This window comes from Protopterus annectens, chromosome 8.part0 (assembly GCF_019279795.1).
Source record: "Protopterus annectens isolate FY-2018-M chromosome 8.part0, PAN1.0, whole genome shotgun sequence".
NCBI lineage: Eukaryota > Metazoa > Chordata > Ceratodontiformes > Protopteridae > Protopterus > Protopterus annectens.
In genome coordinates, this window is record NC_056741.1 from 19,029,874 (window position 1) to 19,047,820 (window position 17,947).

The following is a 17,947-nucleotide window of genomic DNA, read 5'->3' on the forward strand; positions in this document are numbered from 1 at the left end:
CCTCTTGAGCTTTTTCTTCGGAGCAAACTGTACATCAGGTGTGTGTAGGGGGTCCTCCATCTTAGACTGGGTCAACCGCTTTAGACACTGGGTCTGTAAAAAGTATTCAAAGACAAACTGGATCACAATATCTTGGGTATGAAGGACTAGCAGATAGACATGATTTATAGTCGTGTTTTGTGCCCAAGTAAAACAGGCATAGGGATTGGAGGTCTTTGTAAGGTATCTACCTACCACACACTTCCCCTCCTAGCGGACATCTAAGAAAATCACAGAAAACAGTATAAGCAAGAAAGGAAGGTTCCTCAATGGGTACTTGGGCTGCATCAGAGAAGGCTTACAGTACAAATGACTACACAAAAATGAGAAAGATGTGTGCAAGACCTGTGTTTGGGCTGGTGGCGAGATAGTCTGAGAATTTATATTCATACATCCTCTTATGAGCTTTCAGTCATTCTCCCTCCTGTGGGGAAGGAACTTGAAAAAAAAAATCCAAATCCAATTCCTCCCTCTCAGACTGAGAATCAATATGACAGAGATAAAAAATAAATCTCTTTGAATTAAAAGAAAATCAAAATATAAAGCTTGAAAGGCATGAAATAAACTTGGCAAAACCTACACAATCTTTCTTGTCTTTCCCAAGTGAAAGAGAAAAAAATGCCCAACTTAACTTTCTTTTCCTTGGAGATCCCCCAGAAAGAGACTGCGCAAAGGACTGCCCCATTCTCAAGAACTGAACTTCTCAGAATGGCTTTGTGGTACATCATCTGCTCCCTTCACAGATACCAACAAATGTGGTTCTTCCTTGCATGAAGAGAACAGCCCAACAGATGCAGAGTATGTGTAATAGTGCTTAGCGGCTTAACACCAGAGGGAACTAGAGAAATCTGAGTGGACTGAAGTACCTGAAATGTTCACAGCAGAGTCGCTCATCAGCAGCTGAGATGAGAAAGCTGGCTTAGAGAGCAAAGATTCTCGTATAAACAAACAAACTTTATTCTTGCAGACTGGGGTGGGAAGAATCAATGAGCCTGAAGTGTAGCCCATGCTCTATTGAAATAAGTGACCGTCAAGCAGGGCTTTCGACAGTCTGTATAACCAGAGTTGAAAATGTAAGTTTTGAGTTGCAATTTTAAATGACTACCCCTGCACCACTAGTTCTAGCCACTATCTACAATTTCTGGCACAAAAGTAAACCTTACGCACACCACCCACACAAATAGTGAAGAATTTCCCCCATAAGAAATCCTGACTAAATTAAGTTTTGTAGCAAACTGTTTTAGTGAGAACCACTAAAAACACTTTTCCTAACCCTTAGCAATAATTTCTGACAGAAAAGGAACTTTGCTTCACAAAATGTGTGAGGTATTTCCCAAAGTACTTGCCTACCTAGCACTGGAGAAGCACTAGCAGAATGGCGGTCAAAGCTTGCATTGAAAAGTGCACTTTGACAGCAGGAAAGTTCTGAAAGTTTTTGCACCCTAACCACCGACTTTATACTGATTTCCTGTTAGATCATGGAAAGTACCCTAAAGATTTGGAAGCCGTCATATTGTTATAACCTTGGCCCACATCTTAGCCTACTGTAACAGAGATAAACATCTCCCAGAACTCATTTTTCAACTTGAAAATCTCTCACCCAAGTGTCTGAGGTAAAGTAAAACTACCTCTGAATGGAATAAGGGAGTCAGTCTCCTAACCAGAAGATGCACAGGAATAGAAAGAAAGGGAATTCTGTAGTCAGAACTGCAATGGGGATTTGCTGCTAAGCCCCTTTCCCCGACTCCTGCCCTTAAGATTACTTTGTACAGTTCTTTTTCTGAATACTTTTTATACTGCAGCCACTGTTTGGTGGGGTATCTGGGCTACACAGGTGAAAAAGATACTTTGATGGTCTTGTCTTCTTTACCAGCCCTTCAAATATGTTATGCACAGGAAGGCTATTGGAGCAAGTCATTAGCCAGAGAAGCGTTTAAAAGTTGCTCCACTGCAGCCTCAAAGTGGCCAGATTTTTAACCAGACAAGTCTTTCGATAACTATGGCTCTGGCTGTCCACATAAGCATTTGTCGAGTCATACCCATACCTTCGGCCACGGCTTACCCATTTATCTTATCCTCAATTTACCTTGTAACATCCTTTTAGTCTTAAAGCCCTGATCCAAAGTGTGACCAAAGTATTTATTTTACTGAATCTAACTAACACCCTTGTTTTATGTTCACTGGGGAAGGTGTTGTTGAGTACTGGACTATTTCAGAACCTTTAACTGCACCCAGAGGATGCCAGTTTTGTACATCTACTCGCACTCTCCAAGGGCTCTACAGAAGGTGCTGGGAATTATTAGGGGCAAAGAAATGGGTACTCGAATGCATCGTCTAAGGTCCGAAGATAACTATGAAGTGCCATCGCTTGTTTCTTTATGGACAGCAGCAGCATGGCTGGACAACCACAACAGGATATTTATGGGAGCAGTACATGTAATACACTGGAAAAAATACTGTGCAGTAAAAACAAAAAGCACACAACGCTCAGTACATACGCACTCAGGACCAAACAGCTAACTTGTATCCTCCCCCTCCCTTGAAAGGAAAGTGACATGCACTGTCAGCATTCAAAAGGTCAGGAAACGACATGTCGCCTTGCCTAGTCTGCCCACTGAATTACTAATGTTCTGCAGATACCCCCACATACAATTACAGCTATCCCACTACTTTCTTGATGGCCTTAGTGTTTCTGCTTTGCATCATCCATCCATCTCAGGTAACATATGCCTACGTATCACATACTCCAAACATATTCCGTATACACTGCAACTTACTCTGTTTACTCAACTGCTAAACAAACTAGGATCAAGCCTTTAAAAATACTAAGCTACTTGGTGCCTCTTATTAAACTTGAGTAATCAGAAAGGTGAAAATTATTCACTTCAGATTTAACTGGCAGATAAATAAAAGTTCACATACCTCAATATTACCACCCACTCTGGCAAGAAGAGGTGGCAATGGTTTGTCCTTTTCTGTGCGCAGTCCCTTTCGACTTGGCCTACGAGTGGCTGCAGGAAAGAAATACAAGCTGAAGTACAGAATAAACTTCTGGGTACTACAGGAGCAATTGGATGGCACAAATTCTGCCGCATAGCTCTGACGGTATCTGCAAGCCACTGTATACATACTTCAAACAGAGGCAAAAGTTACAAAACACCCACCATAACCACTGATCTGGACAGCACCTCAGCCAGCAGGTTACTTTGTTATGCCCACACACATCACTAAACAGCATAACTTCACTTCAGTTCTTACAAGCTTATCCACCACAAAACCATCACCCACATGCAGAAAGCTCCCATGAAGGGCCAGATGCCATGTTTCTTAGTTCTTTCCAGCAAAATCATGTTACTGCCTGATCCGTTGTTCTACAGCTCCCTTAGTAATACTGTCAGGGGGAATGCACAGACATAGAAGATCCCCAAGCCAGGGAATATTAAAGGTGTCTACCACCCAAGCCCTTCTGCACAGGAATCTGGAACTATTCATATTATTCCAAAATAGCCCTATTCTACTTGCAATGAAGCCTGTTACCACCCCCCAAACTACAGCCTCAGAAGCCATTGTACAGTAGGTCCCTAGCCTCCGGACTCCATGTACAGTTACACAGCTGACTGGTTTCTCTGCACTTGCTCCAAAACTGTGGACATCCATTCCTCTATCTCACAGGAGACAAAGTTATGTGTGTGTGGGGGGTACCAGTAAAATCCTGGCACTGCCTGATTCATTGTCCTAGAGCTCTCTTACTAACACCATCAAGGGCATACATGAACAAAGACATCACTACCAGGGAATATTAAAGTTGTCTACTACCAAAGCCCTTCCGCACAGGAACCTGGAATAAAAAAAGTTTAAAGTTTATTTTTGTCTGATGCAAATAGGTCTATCCATGGCAGGTCCACTCTACTGCTGATACAAGACCATGGTCAGCTTGGATGTCACCATATTCTGGGTTGTGAGTACAGAGAAGGCCAGAAGTGCAAGCGTTGGTAGGCTGCCATTTCCCACACAATCAAGGTCAGTCTGCAAAAACATTAAGTGTGTGTCCTTAAAAAGTACAGTTGTGTACACTTACCATAAATATAGCTGTTCGAGTGTATTCACTGTTGCAGTCATTATATTTGGGTAATCTGCTGGCAGGTTGCCCTCAGCCTGAATTCCACAGTCTTGGGTCCTGCATCGGTTGCTGTCTCCTCTTCCATGATGTCAGGGGTATAAAACAAGCAGCCAACGCCATTTTCTTTACTTTTTCTTGCCTCCGATGTCACGTGCCCCCAAAAAGGTAGCAAAATAAATATATATATATATATATATATATATATATATATATATATATATATATATACACACACATATACATACATATAAACTTTACCTTCATCTACAAGCAAATACACCACATAGGTTGTAGAAGATAGAGAAGGAAAGAAACTCCAGAATGAAAGGGGGGATGGCGGGCGGGTAACCTGGACTGCAACAGTGAATACACTCGAACATCTACATTTATGGTAAGTGTACACAGCTGTACTACGTTCATAGGTAGGTACTAGGCTATTGGCCCTAGGGCCTATACAGGCCTAGCCAAAAATGTACCCTGGCTTTCGCCACCCAAGAAAATTATTTTCCTGTGCCCCTGTCAAGCAGAACCACAAAAGTGATCCCCGGGGTGAATTTCCTATTACCCATCCAATCAAGATTTTTCTTGAAGAGTGCTAATGAGGAGCTCTGTTTGACATAGATAGGTAGTCTGTTCCAGAGTATGGGAAGTCTCTGGTACAGGAATCTATCCCTCCAGCATGTTTCTTCGTGTTTCACTGTTGCAGTCATTACATTTGGATAGAATCCCAAAGCTATGGATGAGAGGCTGCAGCTAAACAACATTAGGTGCGGCTATAAGGCCCTGGAGAACTGCAGTGGCAAATCCTGCTCTAGGGTAGAGAGGCAAATGATGATGCTTTGTAAAGGTGTGAACAGAACTCCAAGTAGCAGCCTCTAGAATGTCTTTGGTTGGTACTCCTCTGAGAAAGGCTGCTGTAGTAGCTGCAGTTCTAGTGGAATGAGACCCAATTCCCTTGGGCACAGGTTTGCCATGGTGTAAGTAGCAGAAACTAATGCAGTGGCTTATCCACTTTGAAATAGTCTGCTTTGAAATAGCCTTTCCTTCTGATCCTGCAGCATATGTCACTAGTAATTGCTCAGTTTTTCTTAGAGCTTTAGTCCTGCTCAAGTAGAATCTTAGCTGTCTTGTGTACGTCCAAGCAATGCAGAATTCTCTCCCCCTTGTTCTTCAGATTCGGATAAAAGGTTGGCAGATAAATAGTTTGGTTAAGAGCCACAATGGAAACCACCTTAGGCATAAATGAAGGAATGGTCCTCAGACACCCTGTCTGGGTAAAACATGATAAAAGGCTCCACAGCCATGAGGGCCTGTAGCTGAGACTCTTCTTGCTGAAGTAATTGCTAGTACCAGTGCTGTTTTCCATGATAAGAACTTTATATCAGCAGTAGCAGCTGGTTCAAATGGAGGCAGGGTGAGCTTTTCCAACACATAATTGAGGTCCCATGCAGGTATTGGTGATCTTCTAGGAGGCCTAAAATGTTTGGCTCCTCTAAGATACTGAGTAAAGATTGGTGGCTCTGTATTGTAATGAGCCGAAATGACAGAGGCATGGATTTTAATTGATGAGAAAGATAGGCCTTTGTCAAGCATCTCAGTCAAGTATTGTAATATCTGTGGAATATTTGGTTCTGCTGTATCAGTTCCTTGTGCTCGATTCCAAGCACAGAATCTCTTCCATTTATCAGCATAAGATTTTCTAGTACTAGGCCTTCTGGCTTCCAAAATGACATCCATCACAGCTTTACTGAGAGGTGTTGTTTGTATAACTACATGATCAGCCATGCTGCCAGGTTCAGTGTCTGGAGTTGATTGTGCAGGATCTGATTGTTTTGCTGGGACATTAGTTGAGGTCTTTGAGGTAAGGTCCAAGCTGGGTATTGAGACAAGTTCCTTAGGATTGGGTACCAGTATTGGCGGGGCCAGTCCAGGGCAATTAGTATCATCTTTGGTTTCTCGTCTGACTTAGTAGGACCCTGGGAAGAAGAGGCAGAGGAGGAAAGGTGTAAACTGATAGGTTTTTCCAAATGAAGGATAGGGCGTCCACTTTCCATGCTTGTCTGTGATAAGTCCTTGTGCAGAATCTTTTCAACTGATAATTTTGAGGAGAGGCAAATAGATCTATATCCAGGCTCCCCCATTTCTTTATCATCATGCTGAAGACTTGTCGATCTAGTTTCCACTCGTGAGGGTCCATAAGGTTTCTGCTTAAATAGTCTGCCAGAGTATTTTGTTTTCCTGGCAGGAATTGAGCTTGAAGATGTATTTGGCAAGTCAAAGCTGTGTCCCACAGTGCCATGGCTAATCTGCAAAGGGGGTATGAGTGCGTGCCCCCCTACTTGTTTATATACCACATAACCTTGGTGTTGTCTGTCTATCAATAGTTGTCCTGGATGAAGTAAGTCCTCGAAGGCTGTCAGGGCATTTCGAACATCTCTTTTTGGTTGATATGTAGATGCATTTGTTTTGGGGTCCATATGCTCTGAATGCATCTTCCTGCCATGTGGGCCCCCATGCATAATCTGATGCGTCTGTTAAGGTTTGGCTGGCAGGGCTAGAGTGAAGGCCCGTCCCACGTTTTGGTGACATGCCTTTGCCCACCATAGAAACTCCTGTTGTAGGCAGGGAATGAGAGGAATCATTGTTTCCAGACTGTGACAATGTTGACTCCATAAACCTTTTTAGGTACCATTGAAGTTTCCTCATATGCAGTCTTTTCCTCATATGCAGTCTTGCATATGGAATCAGTAGGATGCAGGATGCCATGAAGCCCAACGCCTGCAGAGTTTGTCTTGCAGACAACTGGGTTTTTGTTGCCATCAGTTTGAAGTAAGTAGTCAGTTGCCTTGGTTTGTCTGGCGTGAGGTAAGCCATCTGGGCGGTTGTATTCAAGCTTGCACCCAGGAATGTTATCTTTTGAGAGGGCACCAGTTGTGATTTCTTTTAGTTTAGTGTACCCTAGGCATGTTAGAACCCTTTTCACAAACGCAAGGTGTTGAAGAAGAATGTCCTTGTTCTCTGCTTGAATGAGACAGTCGTCCAAGTAAGGGTATATTTGTATACTTCCTTGTCTGCAAAAAGCAATTACTGGTGCCAGGCACTTTGTAAAGACCCTGGGCACAGTAGATAAGCCAAAGGGCAGTGCAGAGAATTGGTAATGCATTAAGCCAGCCTTGAATCTGAGGTATCTTCTGGACAATTCCCTTATTGGGACATGCAGGTATGCCTCTTTTAGGTCTAATGTCACCAGCCAAGCATTCTTGCCCAGCATGGGCAGAAGCTGCTGCAAAGTCAGCATTTTGACTTTTGGAACGTTCAAGTATGTGTTCAAAATTGATAAATCCAGTATTGGCCGCCAGGCCTCGTCTTTTCTGGGTACCAAGAAAGGTAGAGTAAAAACCTTGTCCTTTTTCCTGTTTTGGTACTGGCTGAACGGCCCCCATTTCCATGAGGGACGTAACCTGTTTCTGTGCCTCTGCCCATTGATTTTTTGGCAGATCCAGCCAACTGTTTGCCATTGGCAGAGTATGGAAATGGAATCTGCATCCCTGTGATACTATGTTTAGCACCCACTTGTCCTGGGTTAACTGCCAATTTTGAGCAAAAAGTGCTAATTTTCCCCTTAAGGGTGCTGCCAAAAGGTAAGTGCTTGGTGAAGGCAAAGGGAAGTCATTGGGACGGTTTTCTGTAGGTTTGCGCTTTATCTCCTCCAAATTTGGAGGTAGAAGCACCCCATTGATTTGACGTCTTGTGCCTGGTATCTGGAACCCTTAGGGCGTTTGGAATTGCCCCTTTGAGCTCTGCCTGACACAGGAAAGGACCAATCTTTTGTAGGCCAGTGTCTACTGAATCTTGGTGGCTGCACTTGTAAGAAGTCTTTTACAGTTTGCATAGACTTAGCTTTGTCTTCCATTTTCTTTAAAACCTTTTCTGCCTTAATACCACACAGAGTTTCATGCTGTAAAGGTGCATCCAGTAATTTAGCTTTAACACAATCAGGCAAATTTTGCTCTTAACCAGGCATGCCTCCTAATCACAGATCCTGTAACTGCGGCCCTGCAGGAGGCCTCTAAGGAATCAAAACCACATTGCAAAGTATGCTTTTCAACTTGTTCAGCTTGATCATCTGTTTTTTTAGGTATAGCGGCCTGTGCACGTGGCTCATGCGTCAGTTTTTTAGATTTAGAAGTTGCTTTTGTCTTTGGTTTTGCAGCTGTCGGTTTGATATAAAAATGTTGAGGCCTGAATACACCCTCAGAAGCCGGTGCCTGCTCAGCGGCTCCGGACCCATCCGAGGGAGATACATCCGTGGGTCAAATACTTGAGTATCTCGTGGCGTGCCGGACTCCACATGGGTCTCGGTAGGGGCCTGCGACTCGAAAGTAGCAGGTATCAGGGGCTGCGACAGTGCCTCACTGAGTACTGGCGAACTGGCGACTGGCTTAGGAGAAGCTTTGTCGATTTTGGATCTCGAGTGACTGTCTGTCCTTTTCTCTGCATTTTTTATGTACTCCGGTAGTCAGATTGCTATCGGACATTTGTGGGTAGTTAAATCTGTTTCCAAAATACTTTGAGGCAAAAATATACCAACTCTTAATAGTGCGTTGGTTAAATCTGGCACAAAACCGACAGCCAGGCACATTGTGATCAGGGCCTAGGCAAGGAATACAGTATAAATGGAAATCCTTATGAGGTATTTGCTTCCCACAGGTAATTCAATTATTAACTTTTTCCGACATCCGTATGGAGCAAGAAAAAAAATTTTCCCTAATAGGGTACTTAGCTTTAGTGAAGACTTCGGCTCTGAAACTCAAACTCGAATATTTCAGGAGTCAGCCAACCAGCACTTGCGAAATGCTTCTGCTTCAGGCACCGCACAGCAAGAAAGACTAAAGAAAATGGCGCTGGCTGCTTGTTTTATACCCCTGACGACCTGACGTCATGGAAGAGGAGACAGCAACCGCAGGACCCAAGACTTTGGAATTCAGGCCGACTTGAGGGCAACCTGCCAGCAGATTACCCAAATGTAATGACTGCAACAGTGAAACACGAAGAACATCATGTACCAAATCACTGATACTGCTCTTGTTGATGCCAAAGGTCAATGGGATCAGCTCCAATCTGATTAGGGCCAACAGCAGCACCGTAATTTTTTTCATAACTGTTTCATTTTGCGTTTGAGCCACATGGTCTTAATCCAGATCCTGTGCACCTTCAGCTGCACCACTTGTGCCTGCACCATTCATGGTCAGGGTCCGATACTCTGAACATGAGCACAAGCCTGACTAGGCTCAGTCTCACCTGTTTATCTGGTTGATTCACATTTGGGGGGGGTGCTGTTACTAGAGACTCCTGACACACTACTGGACATCTGAAATACTACTGGATCCCCCCCATATAAAGGCTGGCCAAGGATACAATTAAATCTAATGCAGATAAGTGAATCAGATCCCTAGGGATCTCTCCTGTTATCATACATAGTGTGGGTGAGGTCTGCAAAAAGATATTTCAACTGGTGGAGCCTTTCTTTGGGGATGAACATGGTGCCTTTACACTCAGGAGGACTCTTAGGGAATCATTTGACCTATCCAGTAGAAGGCTTTATTTTGGAAGGGTAGTGGTGGTTAATAAACCCAAGCTGGTTAGGCAGTTTTTAGTTATGGTCTTTGTTTTCATCCAGTTCAGTATTTGGGTTCAGGGCTCTGACTCCTCCTTTGCCCATAATTCCAGGTCTTCCCAAATTACCTCAGATCAAGTTTGCCTGCTCACAAAATAGAGAAATTATCTGACAATCCGATACAAACATGAAAGATCGATCATCAGGCTGTCCAAGAGGAGTGAAAAAAACACATTTAGGTTGGTGGACAGAGGGAGGGACGTTGAATTGGATGAAATCAAGACAACACCGATCTAACATTACGGTAAGTACATAACTTTTGTATCTGATGTCCGTTTTTGTCCAATTTAACCTCTGATACAGACTCCTAAGCTACCAAAACACCTGGGTGGTATATTCAGCGAAAGCTGAATATAGCTAAGTGACAGAAAACGGAATTCTAGGGAAAGAATTTGGTTGTCCGTTCCTGTTGCTTCGATATTTTCAGCACTGTGGTGGAAAGTTACGGGTCAGGTTCAGGCAAGTGTGTGAATGTGTGGACGTGAAGGTTAGGGTGGGTTAGGGCACGGGTGAGGTGTGCGCACGATAGTGACGGACCTTAGGGTTAGGGTTTGCGTTAAGGTAATTGGGTAGATATATAGTGGTGTATGTACAGTTTAGTGTAGGATCTGATGTAAGAATTTAGGTGTGTGGATTGCTGTTTGGTGTGCTTGTGTGTGTGTGTTTTGGAACAGCAAATTCTTTCCTAGGGAAAAAATTTGCTGTTCTGTATGTTCGATGTTTTCAGCATTCGCTGAATAGGGGTCAATATTAGAACATTCGAAGTTCTGAAACTTAAATGTTCTACTATAGACCCGAGCCAAAGGATGTATGGGATCTGGACTGCTCATCCAGCCTGTAGTGCAACAAAGGTGTGAACAGTAGACCAAGCAGCTGCAGCACAAATCTCCAACAGGAACTCTGCATAAAAACAGTGGAAGTGGCTGTTGCCTGTGCAGAATGAGCTTTTGGTTTGTTAGGTAAAGAAAGTCACTGCTTTTTGTACCAAATTATACAAATCAGAAAGCCACCTAGATAGTGACTTTCGATATGCTTGGACCAATTTTTGCTTCAGAGAAACCAAAAGAAAGCAGATCAGATTTTCTAACATCTTTTATCCTGTGTAAATAAAAACACAGATGTCGATGGATAACTACCAAATTTAGACTATGTTCTCCTTGGTTACGAAATTTTTGGAAGAATACTGGTAGATTAACAGTCTTTCAGATGCTAGACTTCATTCTCGAGGACACCCTGACTTTATGGAAGGTTTATAATGCTTGCAATGCTGAAATCCTTCTAGCTGAAGTAAAAGCCAACAAAGAGGGTTTTCCAAGAAAGATACTTTAAGTCCACTGTAGATGCAGGCTTGAAAGGGTCTTAAGTTAAAGCTTAAAGCATGACAGTAATGTCCCATTGGAGAACCAGGTCCCGGACAGGGGATCTTAAAAGGAAGATTACTTTCAGAAAAGTTTTTGAAATCTTTATGGAAACAATAGGGGGTTTTGATTTTGCCCAATATGGAAACTGGAAATAGATGCCAACTGTACCTTGAAGGTTGAGAAACTAGATCCTTTTTGGAAAAGCTCTGACAAGAAGTTTAGAACAGATGAGAGGCCAAAAAGGGCCTATTCCCTTGAAAAATTCCATATAGTAAAGTTTCCAATTGCTGAGATAAACCTTTCTAGTACATGGCTTTTGTCAGGCAGATAAAAAGTGGACCACAGCAGCAAAAAGCCTGGCATCTCGTCACAGAAGTGGAGGAACCATGTAGTTAATCTCAAGGTTTTCAGATCTGGGTGAAGCTGTTAACGGGTGATTCAGAAAACTTAAACAATGACCTAACACCTAGGAAGATGTAGTACATGGGGGGGGGGGGCACAGAAGCAGACTTGCCGGGGCCAGAGAAAAGGGAACCAAACTTGCTGGGGACAAAACAGGCAGTGAGTAGTATTCTGTCCTTGCACCTTCTGGCTTTCTAAAGAAATTTGGTCACGAGGGCAATGGGAGGAAAGGCAAAGACCACCTAGGGGCCAACTGTAGAACAGAGCATCTCTTGGTGATTAACCCTGTAGTGGGTTAAGACAAATTGCTGCACTTGTTTGGGTACAAAGCAAAAAGAATTCAGCATGGCTGGCCCCAGTGACTGAAGATTTGCTTCACCACTAACTGATGGACCACTTGTGAGTGAGACTAGATCTGCTCAATTTGTCCACTAGAACACTAAGCCCCCAGGAAGTGCATTGCAATGAGAAAGTAATGGGCTTTCCGGCCAAATGGATATAAGGTTCCCCTCTGCTAGTTGATATAAACAGGCTACCACCATGCTGTCAGTCTGCATGGAGATCACACACCCTCGGGGGAGGAAGTCCTGAAAGGCTTGCAATGTTAAGAGGCCTATCTTCTTCTCCAAGACACTGATGTGTAAAAAATGGCCTCTGTGACTGACCAAGAACCTTGAATGGTCTTCTCTTCGAAGCACCCCCCCCAAGGGAAAATGCCTGTGGCTACAGTTGCTATTGGAGGTTGGAGGGGGGGGGTAGATAACAGTCGACCACTAGAGGAGTCAACCACCAAGTGATGAGATTCCTGCAAGAAGATGTGAAGCAAATTTCTCTCTACAAGGGTGAGACATCAGGGACCACTGGACAGACAGGGGCTACTGAAGAACTCTAATGCACCTTCCTAGGGAAACAGTGAGACTGAGGAAAACATTAAGCATTGCAACCTGAGAATAAGTCTTGCAGGAGAAGATGGGTGCGGCTATCTGACCATTCTCACCCACATGGCATCCAATGATCTATCTGCTGCTTCACAGTTAACTGACTCTGTATGGTTGACTGTAATCCCTAGTTGTGGGGCAAAGTGGAGGAAAATGTCCCTGTGCTGAGCCAACAGATCCCCGGTTGGTGTGGTAAGGAGCAAAACTGTCTAAATACTGAACATATGGAACCTCTGCAGCCTGAGGACACACTGCTACCACTGCCATGCAGTTTAACACTTGGGGGCTGTGGTGAGACCAAAGGGCAGTGCCCTGAACTGAAAATAACTGGTGTGCATTGGGAAATGGAGAAATCTGGACTGCCCTGCTGTCTTGATGATAGCAGGTATCTTGCAGAACTACAGAGCACATCCAGTCATCCTTCCTCAGAAGAGGCAGAATGGACTAAACCATGACCACCAGGAGCTTAGTTTCACAAACAGGTTGAGAAAACTTGGGTTCAGGAAAGGCATCAGGGTCCCCTTTTTCTCAAGCTAAAAAGAACCTGGCATAGACTCTGGGATCCTAATTGGTCTGGGGGTAACTGCTGAATAACTACCTAGCAGCTTTTTTTTTTTTTTTTTTACATTTCTGCTGCTGCAGATTCCACCCAACTGTGTAGTACATCAGGAGTTTTCTTTCTTTTTCTGAGGAGGGGAAAACAAAGGGAATAATGCAGCCTCTTGGGATTACCATCAATACCAACGTATCTTGTGTGATGGCCTGCCAGGACTGTGGGTGCAGGGATAAGCCACACCCCCACCCCAACTACTTTGAGTCCAGCAGTCAGGCAACCCACTCAGGAGCACTTGCAAAGTTTTTCTCAGTAAAGTTCATAGGTAGGTACTAGGCTATCGGCCCTAGGGCCCATACAAGCCTAGCCAAAAAATGTACCCTGGCTTTCGCCACCCAAGAAAATTATTTTCCTGTGCCCCTGTCTAGCAGAGCCACTGAAGTGATCCCCGGGGTTAATTTCCCATCCAATCATATAGGTTCATAGGTTGACAGTAAAACCCAAGATTCTGCAGTCCGCCCTCTACCTCTAGGGTAATATTCACTGAAGTCAAATCTTAAACTTCTCTATGTTTAATGTGGTCTTAAAATGGCTAGACCCATTTCCTAAAATTTATTTTAAAACAGCACAGAGATCACAGAACACTTGCTGTTCTTCATGTGAGTGAGAGAAAGAATGAATGAAATCAGAATCTGTTTTAATCACAAACCTGCATTTTAAAATCTTTCAGGGGACAAAATGGAGATAGCCTAGTACCAACCTATGAACCTATCAGCCCTAGGGCCTATACAAGCCTAGCCATAACAATTCCCTGACTATTTCTTCCCACACTATTTACTTCCCTGGATCCCAGTCTAGCAGGGCGACTGACGTGATCCCCAGGGTGAATTTCCTTTCTCCCATCCAATCGTCAAGGTTCCTTTTGAAGAGGGCCAAAGAGGCACTCTGCTTGACATGTATCGGCAATCTATTCCAGAGTGTGGTGTCAGGAACCTATCCCTCCAGCATGTTTTGTTTATTGTGATAAGGTTTAGATCCCTGGAGCGTGTGGCTCTGAGGGATTGGGATTTCTTTATGTGTAGCATGTCCAACAGCTCTGGGTTTGACATGGCCTTGTATGTTAAGCAAAGATTGCCTCTGAGTAGACGATATGCGACAGAGTACAGCTGGAGTTTTTTAAAGCGGTCAGCGTAGGGCATCTACTTTAGGCCTGTGATTCTTTTAGTGAGGTATTTCTGTGGCCTTTTCAGTTGTTGCAGATGTCTTGAGAGGTACATACCAAACAGGGCATTGTATTCTACAATGGGTCTAATGAGGGATGAGTACAGTGGGACAATGACCTCCTTTTTTCTGGATGAAAAGCCCTTAGTGATGAGGTGTGCCACATAGGATTTCCTGACTGTTGTGGCGATGTGGTTATCGAAGGTGAGACCACTGTCCACCTGTGTCCCTAAGTCTCTTATCAAACTTTCGGTGTTAAGTGTACTGCCACCTATATGGTAATTCACGAATACATGTTTTTTTCCCAAAGGGGATAACTATACATTTCTTGGCATTGAGCTTGAGCCCATGGCTCTGGCACCAAGCATCTGTTTCTGTAAGGCCCTTTTGTAGAGTATCCACATCATTTGGGGATTCAATAATGGCTCCCAGTTTGCAGTCATCTGCAAACTTTGTTATCCAGAGTCCCTTAGTGTTGGCCTGTACTTCAGAGAAGTAGATGCCAAACAATAGTTGTCCCAGGACTGAACCCTGAGGTACTCCACTTGTCACTTGTCTGCAGCTGGATTTGGAGTTGGCTACTTTTACAGTGTGGGTTCTATCAGTAAGCCAGTTAGCAACACATTGGGTGACGTAGGGATTAATGCCCAGCTTAGTAAGTTTATCTATGATTCCAGAGTGGGGGATGGTGCCAAAGTCCTTGGCAAGGTCTAGATAGGCTGTGCGGACCACCTTACCCTTGTCCATGGCTCTGGAGACTGATTCAAAGAAGTCAATCAAGTTCAGGAGACAAGATAGGCCCTTCACGAAACCAAACTGGGTGGGGTCCAGTGTTTGAAGGTTGCCAATGTCTTTGTTTACAAGTTCCATGATAATACGCTCCATGGCATTGCAGATAAGGCTTGTCAGACTGATGGGACGGTAATTTCCGGGATCCAAGGTGGATCCTCCCTCGAGGAGTGGGATAACTGTAGCTGTGCGCCACTCAGTGGGCACGAAACCTGAGGTGAGGCTATGATTAAACAGGACACTTAGGTGAGGTGCCATTTCATATTGTAGTTCATGTAGTACACAGCCTGGGATGTCATCTGGTCCCATGGATGCTGTATTCTTAGCTTTGGAGAGTGCGTTTTTTACCTGTGTGGCCATTATTACCGGAATTTGGCAATCTTCCGGTATTGAGATGGGCCATTTAGGGGGTGTGAAGGTGGCACTGAATCAATCTGCCAATATAGTGGCAATATCCTTGGGATCAGTATATTTAATGCCATTCTGTTTTAGCTCAGAGCAGATCTGAGCATTGCCATTTAGATTCTTGACAGTTATAGAATGCCTTGTTGTTGTCTTTGGAATCTTTGGCAATTTTATTTTCGTAACTAGCTTTGGAGAATTTTATGAGGGATCTCAGCTTCTTACTGAGGCTGGCAAGGAAGTTTTTTGCATCCTGGGATTTTCCTCTTTTCTGCAACAGTTTCTTCCTTTTGTTGTAAAGTTTGTTTATGGCAGGGGACCACCAGATTGGCTTCTTTTTTTGGATGAGAGCATCTTGGTTCTATTTGGGATGGCACGATTTATGCATGAGTGGATGTGCTCGTACAGTGCCTTAGTGTAGGATTCAGCAGTTGAACTTTCAGCTCCAGTCTGCATGGGTGTCATGAAGTTTGTCACTTCTGACTTGAGTAGCAAGAAGTTGGCTTTGGAGAAGTTTTTTATGTAGGTTTCCTTACTGGGGGGTGGGGGTGGGATGTGGATGTTAAGGGTGATTAGCTTATGGTCAGACGTGACTAACGAGGGGGTGACCATAGGTGTGGAGCATCGATTTCCCATGTTGGTAATGACCAGGTCTAGGATATTGAAGCCCCTGGTGGGACTATGGATTAGTTGATCCAGGGCATTGGAATTTATGAATTCCAAGAACCGTTGGGCAAAGGTGTTGGTACATGAGTAGCTTTCCCAGTTAATGGCAGGGTAGTTAAAATCACCCAGTATTAGGGCGTTTGGCTCTATCTTAATATTTTCCAGTATGTTTAGAAAGGTGTAGTGAGAATCTTGGGGTATGGTGGGGGATCTGTAGCAAGCTACAATTTGGATTGCAGTCTTACCTAGTGTTGCTCCTGGAGAATTCCAGACGCATTGTGTTGGGCAGCTAGCCTGGTGGTGTGAATATCCTTGGTGAATATTGACACTCCTCCACCTTTAGTGTTTCGGTCCACCTTTAGTGTTTCGGTCCTGCTTTGGTGGCCGAAAAGTGTTAAGAGCTGTAGCCTGGTATTGCAGGGGTGCTCTCTGGAGCCTTGAACCAGGTCTCAGTTACTGCACAGATATCGATGTTCTCCATTTTTAGGAGTGCCTCGAGAGAGTGCATTTTGAGGTTTAGACTTCTAGCATTGAGTAGCATTACCTTCAGATTTTGCATGCTTGTACCTGTTACGGTGGTGGTTTTGTTCTTTGAACTTTGCCTAAAAAAGGCACTATAGGGGTGGCAAGAGCCTTAGCCAGTAACCTGAATCCCAGAGGGGACAGGTGCAGACCATCTCTGGCAAAGCCTCGTGGTCTGTCAATCATGTCGTCCCAGGCAGACAGATACTGGATCCCCTTTGAATGACACCAGAAGCTTAACCAATTGTTGAAGTCAATCATTTTGTCCTTATATTGTGGTATCATTCTGGGCGAAGGCAGGATGATACTCAGGGCTAGGGTCATACCTGCCTGGGCCACATGATCCGATAGCTCTTCCATGTCTCTTTTCATGTAGTCCGGGGAGGTACGTCTCAAGTCATTCACTCCAACATGGACAATGAGAGAGTCATATTTGTACTTGGTGTGGAATGACTTGAGTGTATGCGTTATGTGGCAGATCCTGGCACCAGACAAGCAGCTGACTGTAATTTCCTCCTTGTTCAACCTGTTGAGAGGGACATCAGTGTGCCGGACTATAGAGTCACCTATGACTAAAGTGTTAGGTACATTGTCTTGCCTTAGGGGCTGCTGCTGGGTGGCACACAGGTGTTTTGAACTATGTGACACTGGTTGTGATTGGTGTTTGTTTGCGTTTCAGCTTCAGAGGTCCTTGTTGCTTGGGAAGATCACAGTTAAGGGCCTCTGCATATGTGGATTTAGTGTTGCTATATGTGGGTGTTGGTGGTGTGGGTTTAGAAGGGCTATGTGTTGCTTGCGGTGTAGTGTGGGTGTTAACCTTCTCCTCTTGACTGTCTAGCACAATCTTGGGTGGAGAGAGCTTTGCTTCCATTTTGGCTATGTAAGTGCATCTCTCAGGTTGCAGTGTTGGGTGGTAGGAGGAGAGGGTTGTCTGTGTACATGAGGCAATTGCTGCATTGCCCCAGTATGCCCAGATTCACCAGGTGGACAGGAGAAATCACCGGAAGCTGAACCTTGGACATGCCTGGTTTGATGCTTTTTGTTTAATGACCAGTTAGGATCAGAAAATTTATGATGCCCATTTCAATAAGAGACAAATTACAGCAAACCAGGTACTTAACTGTCCACAGCCAGCAATCAAAAATCTAACTATCATATTGACAAGACATCCTTGGAGTTGACCCAGTAGTCGGGGACCTGGGGACAAACAGAGATAATAATCTAGCCTTTGACCACCACATGTCAACAGTAGTGAGG

At 44.1% G+C, this 17,947-nt stretch overlaps 1 protein-coding gene across 1 annotated transcript in view; it reads right to left on the reverse strand.

Annotated features, from left to right (window-relative positions):
- Window positions 1–17,947, reverse strand: part of LOC122807962 (chromodomain-helicase-DNA-binding protein 4-like) — a 1,347,878-nt gene that overhangs the window by 578,896 nt on the left and 751,035 nt on the right. The window contains exon 22 of the mRNA XM_044078994.1: window positions 2,962–3,050. Coding sequence (XP_043934929.1) covers window positions 2,962–3,050 — 89 coding nt within the window. The remainder of the gene's footprint in view (window positions 1–2,961; window positions 3,051–17,947) is intronic.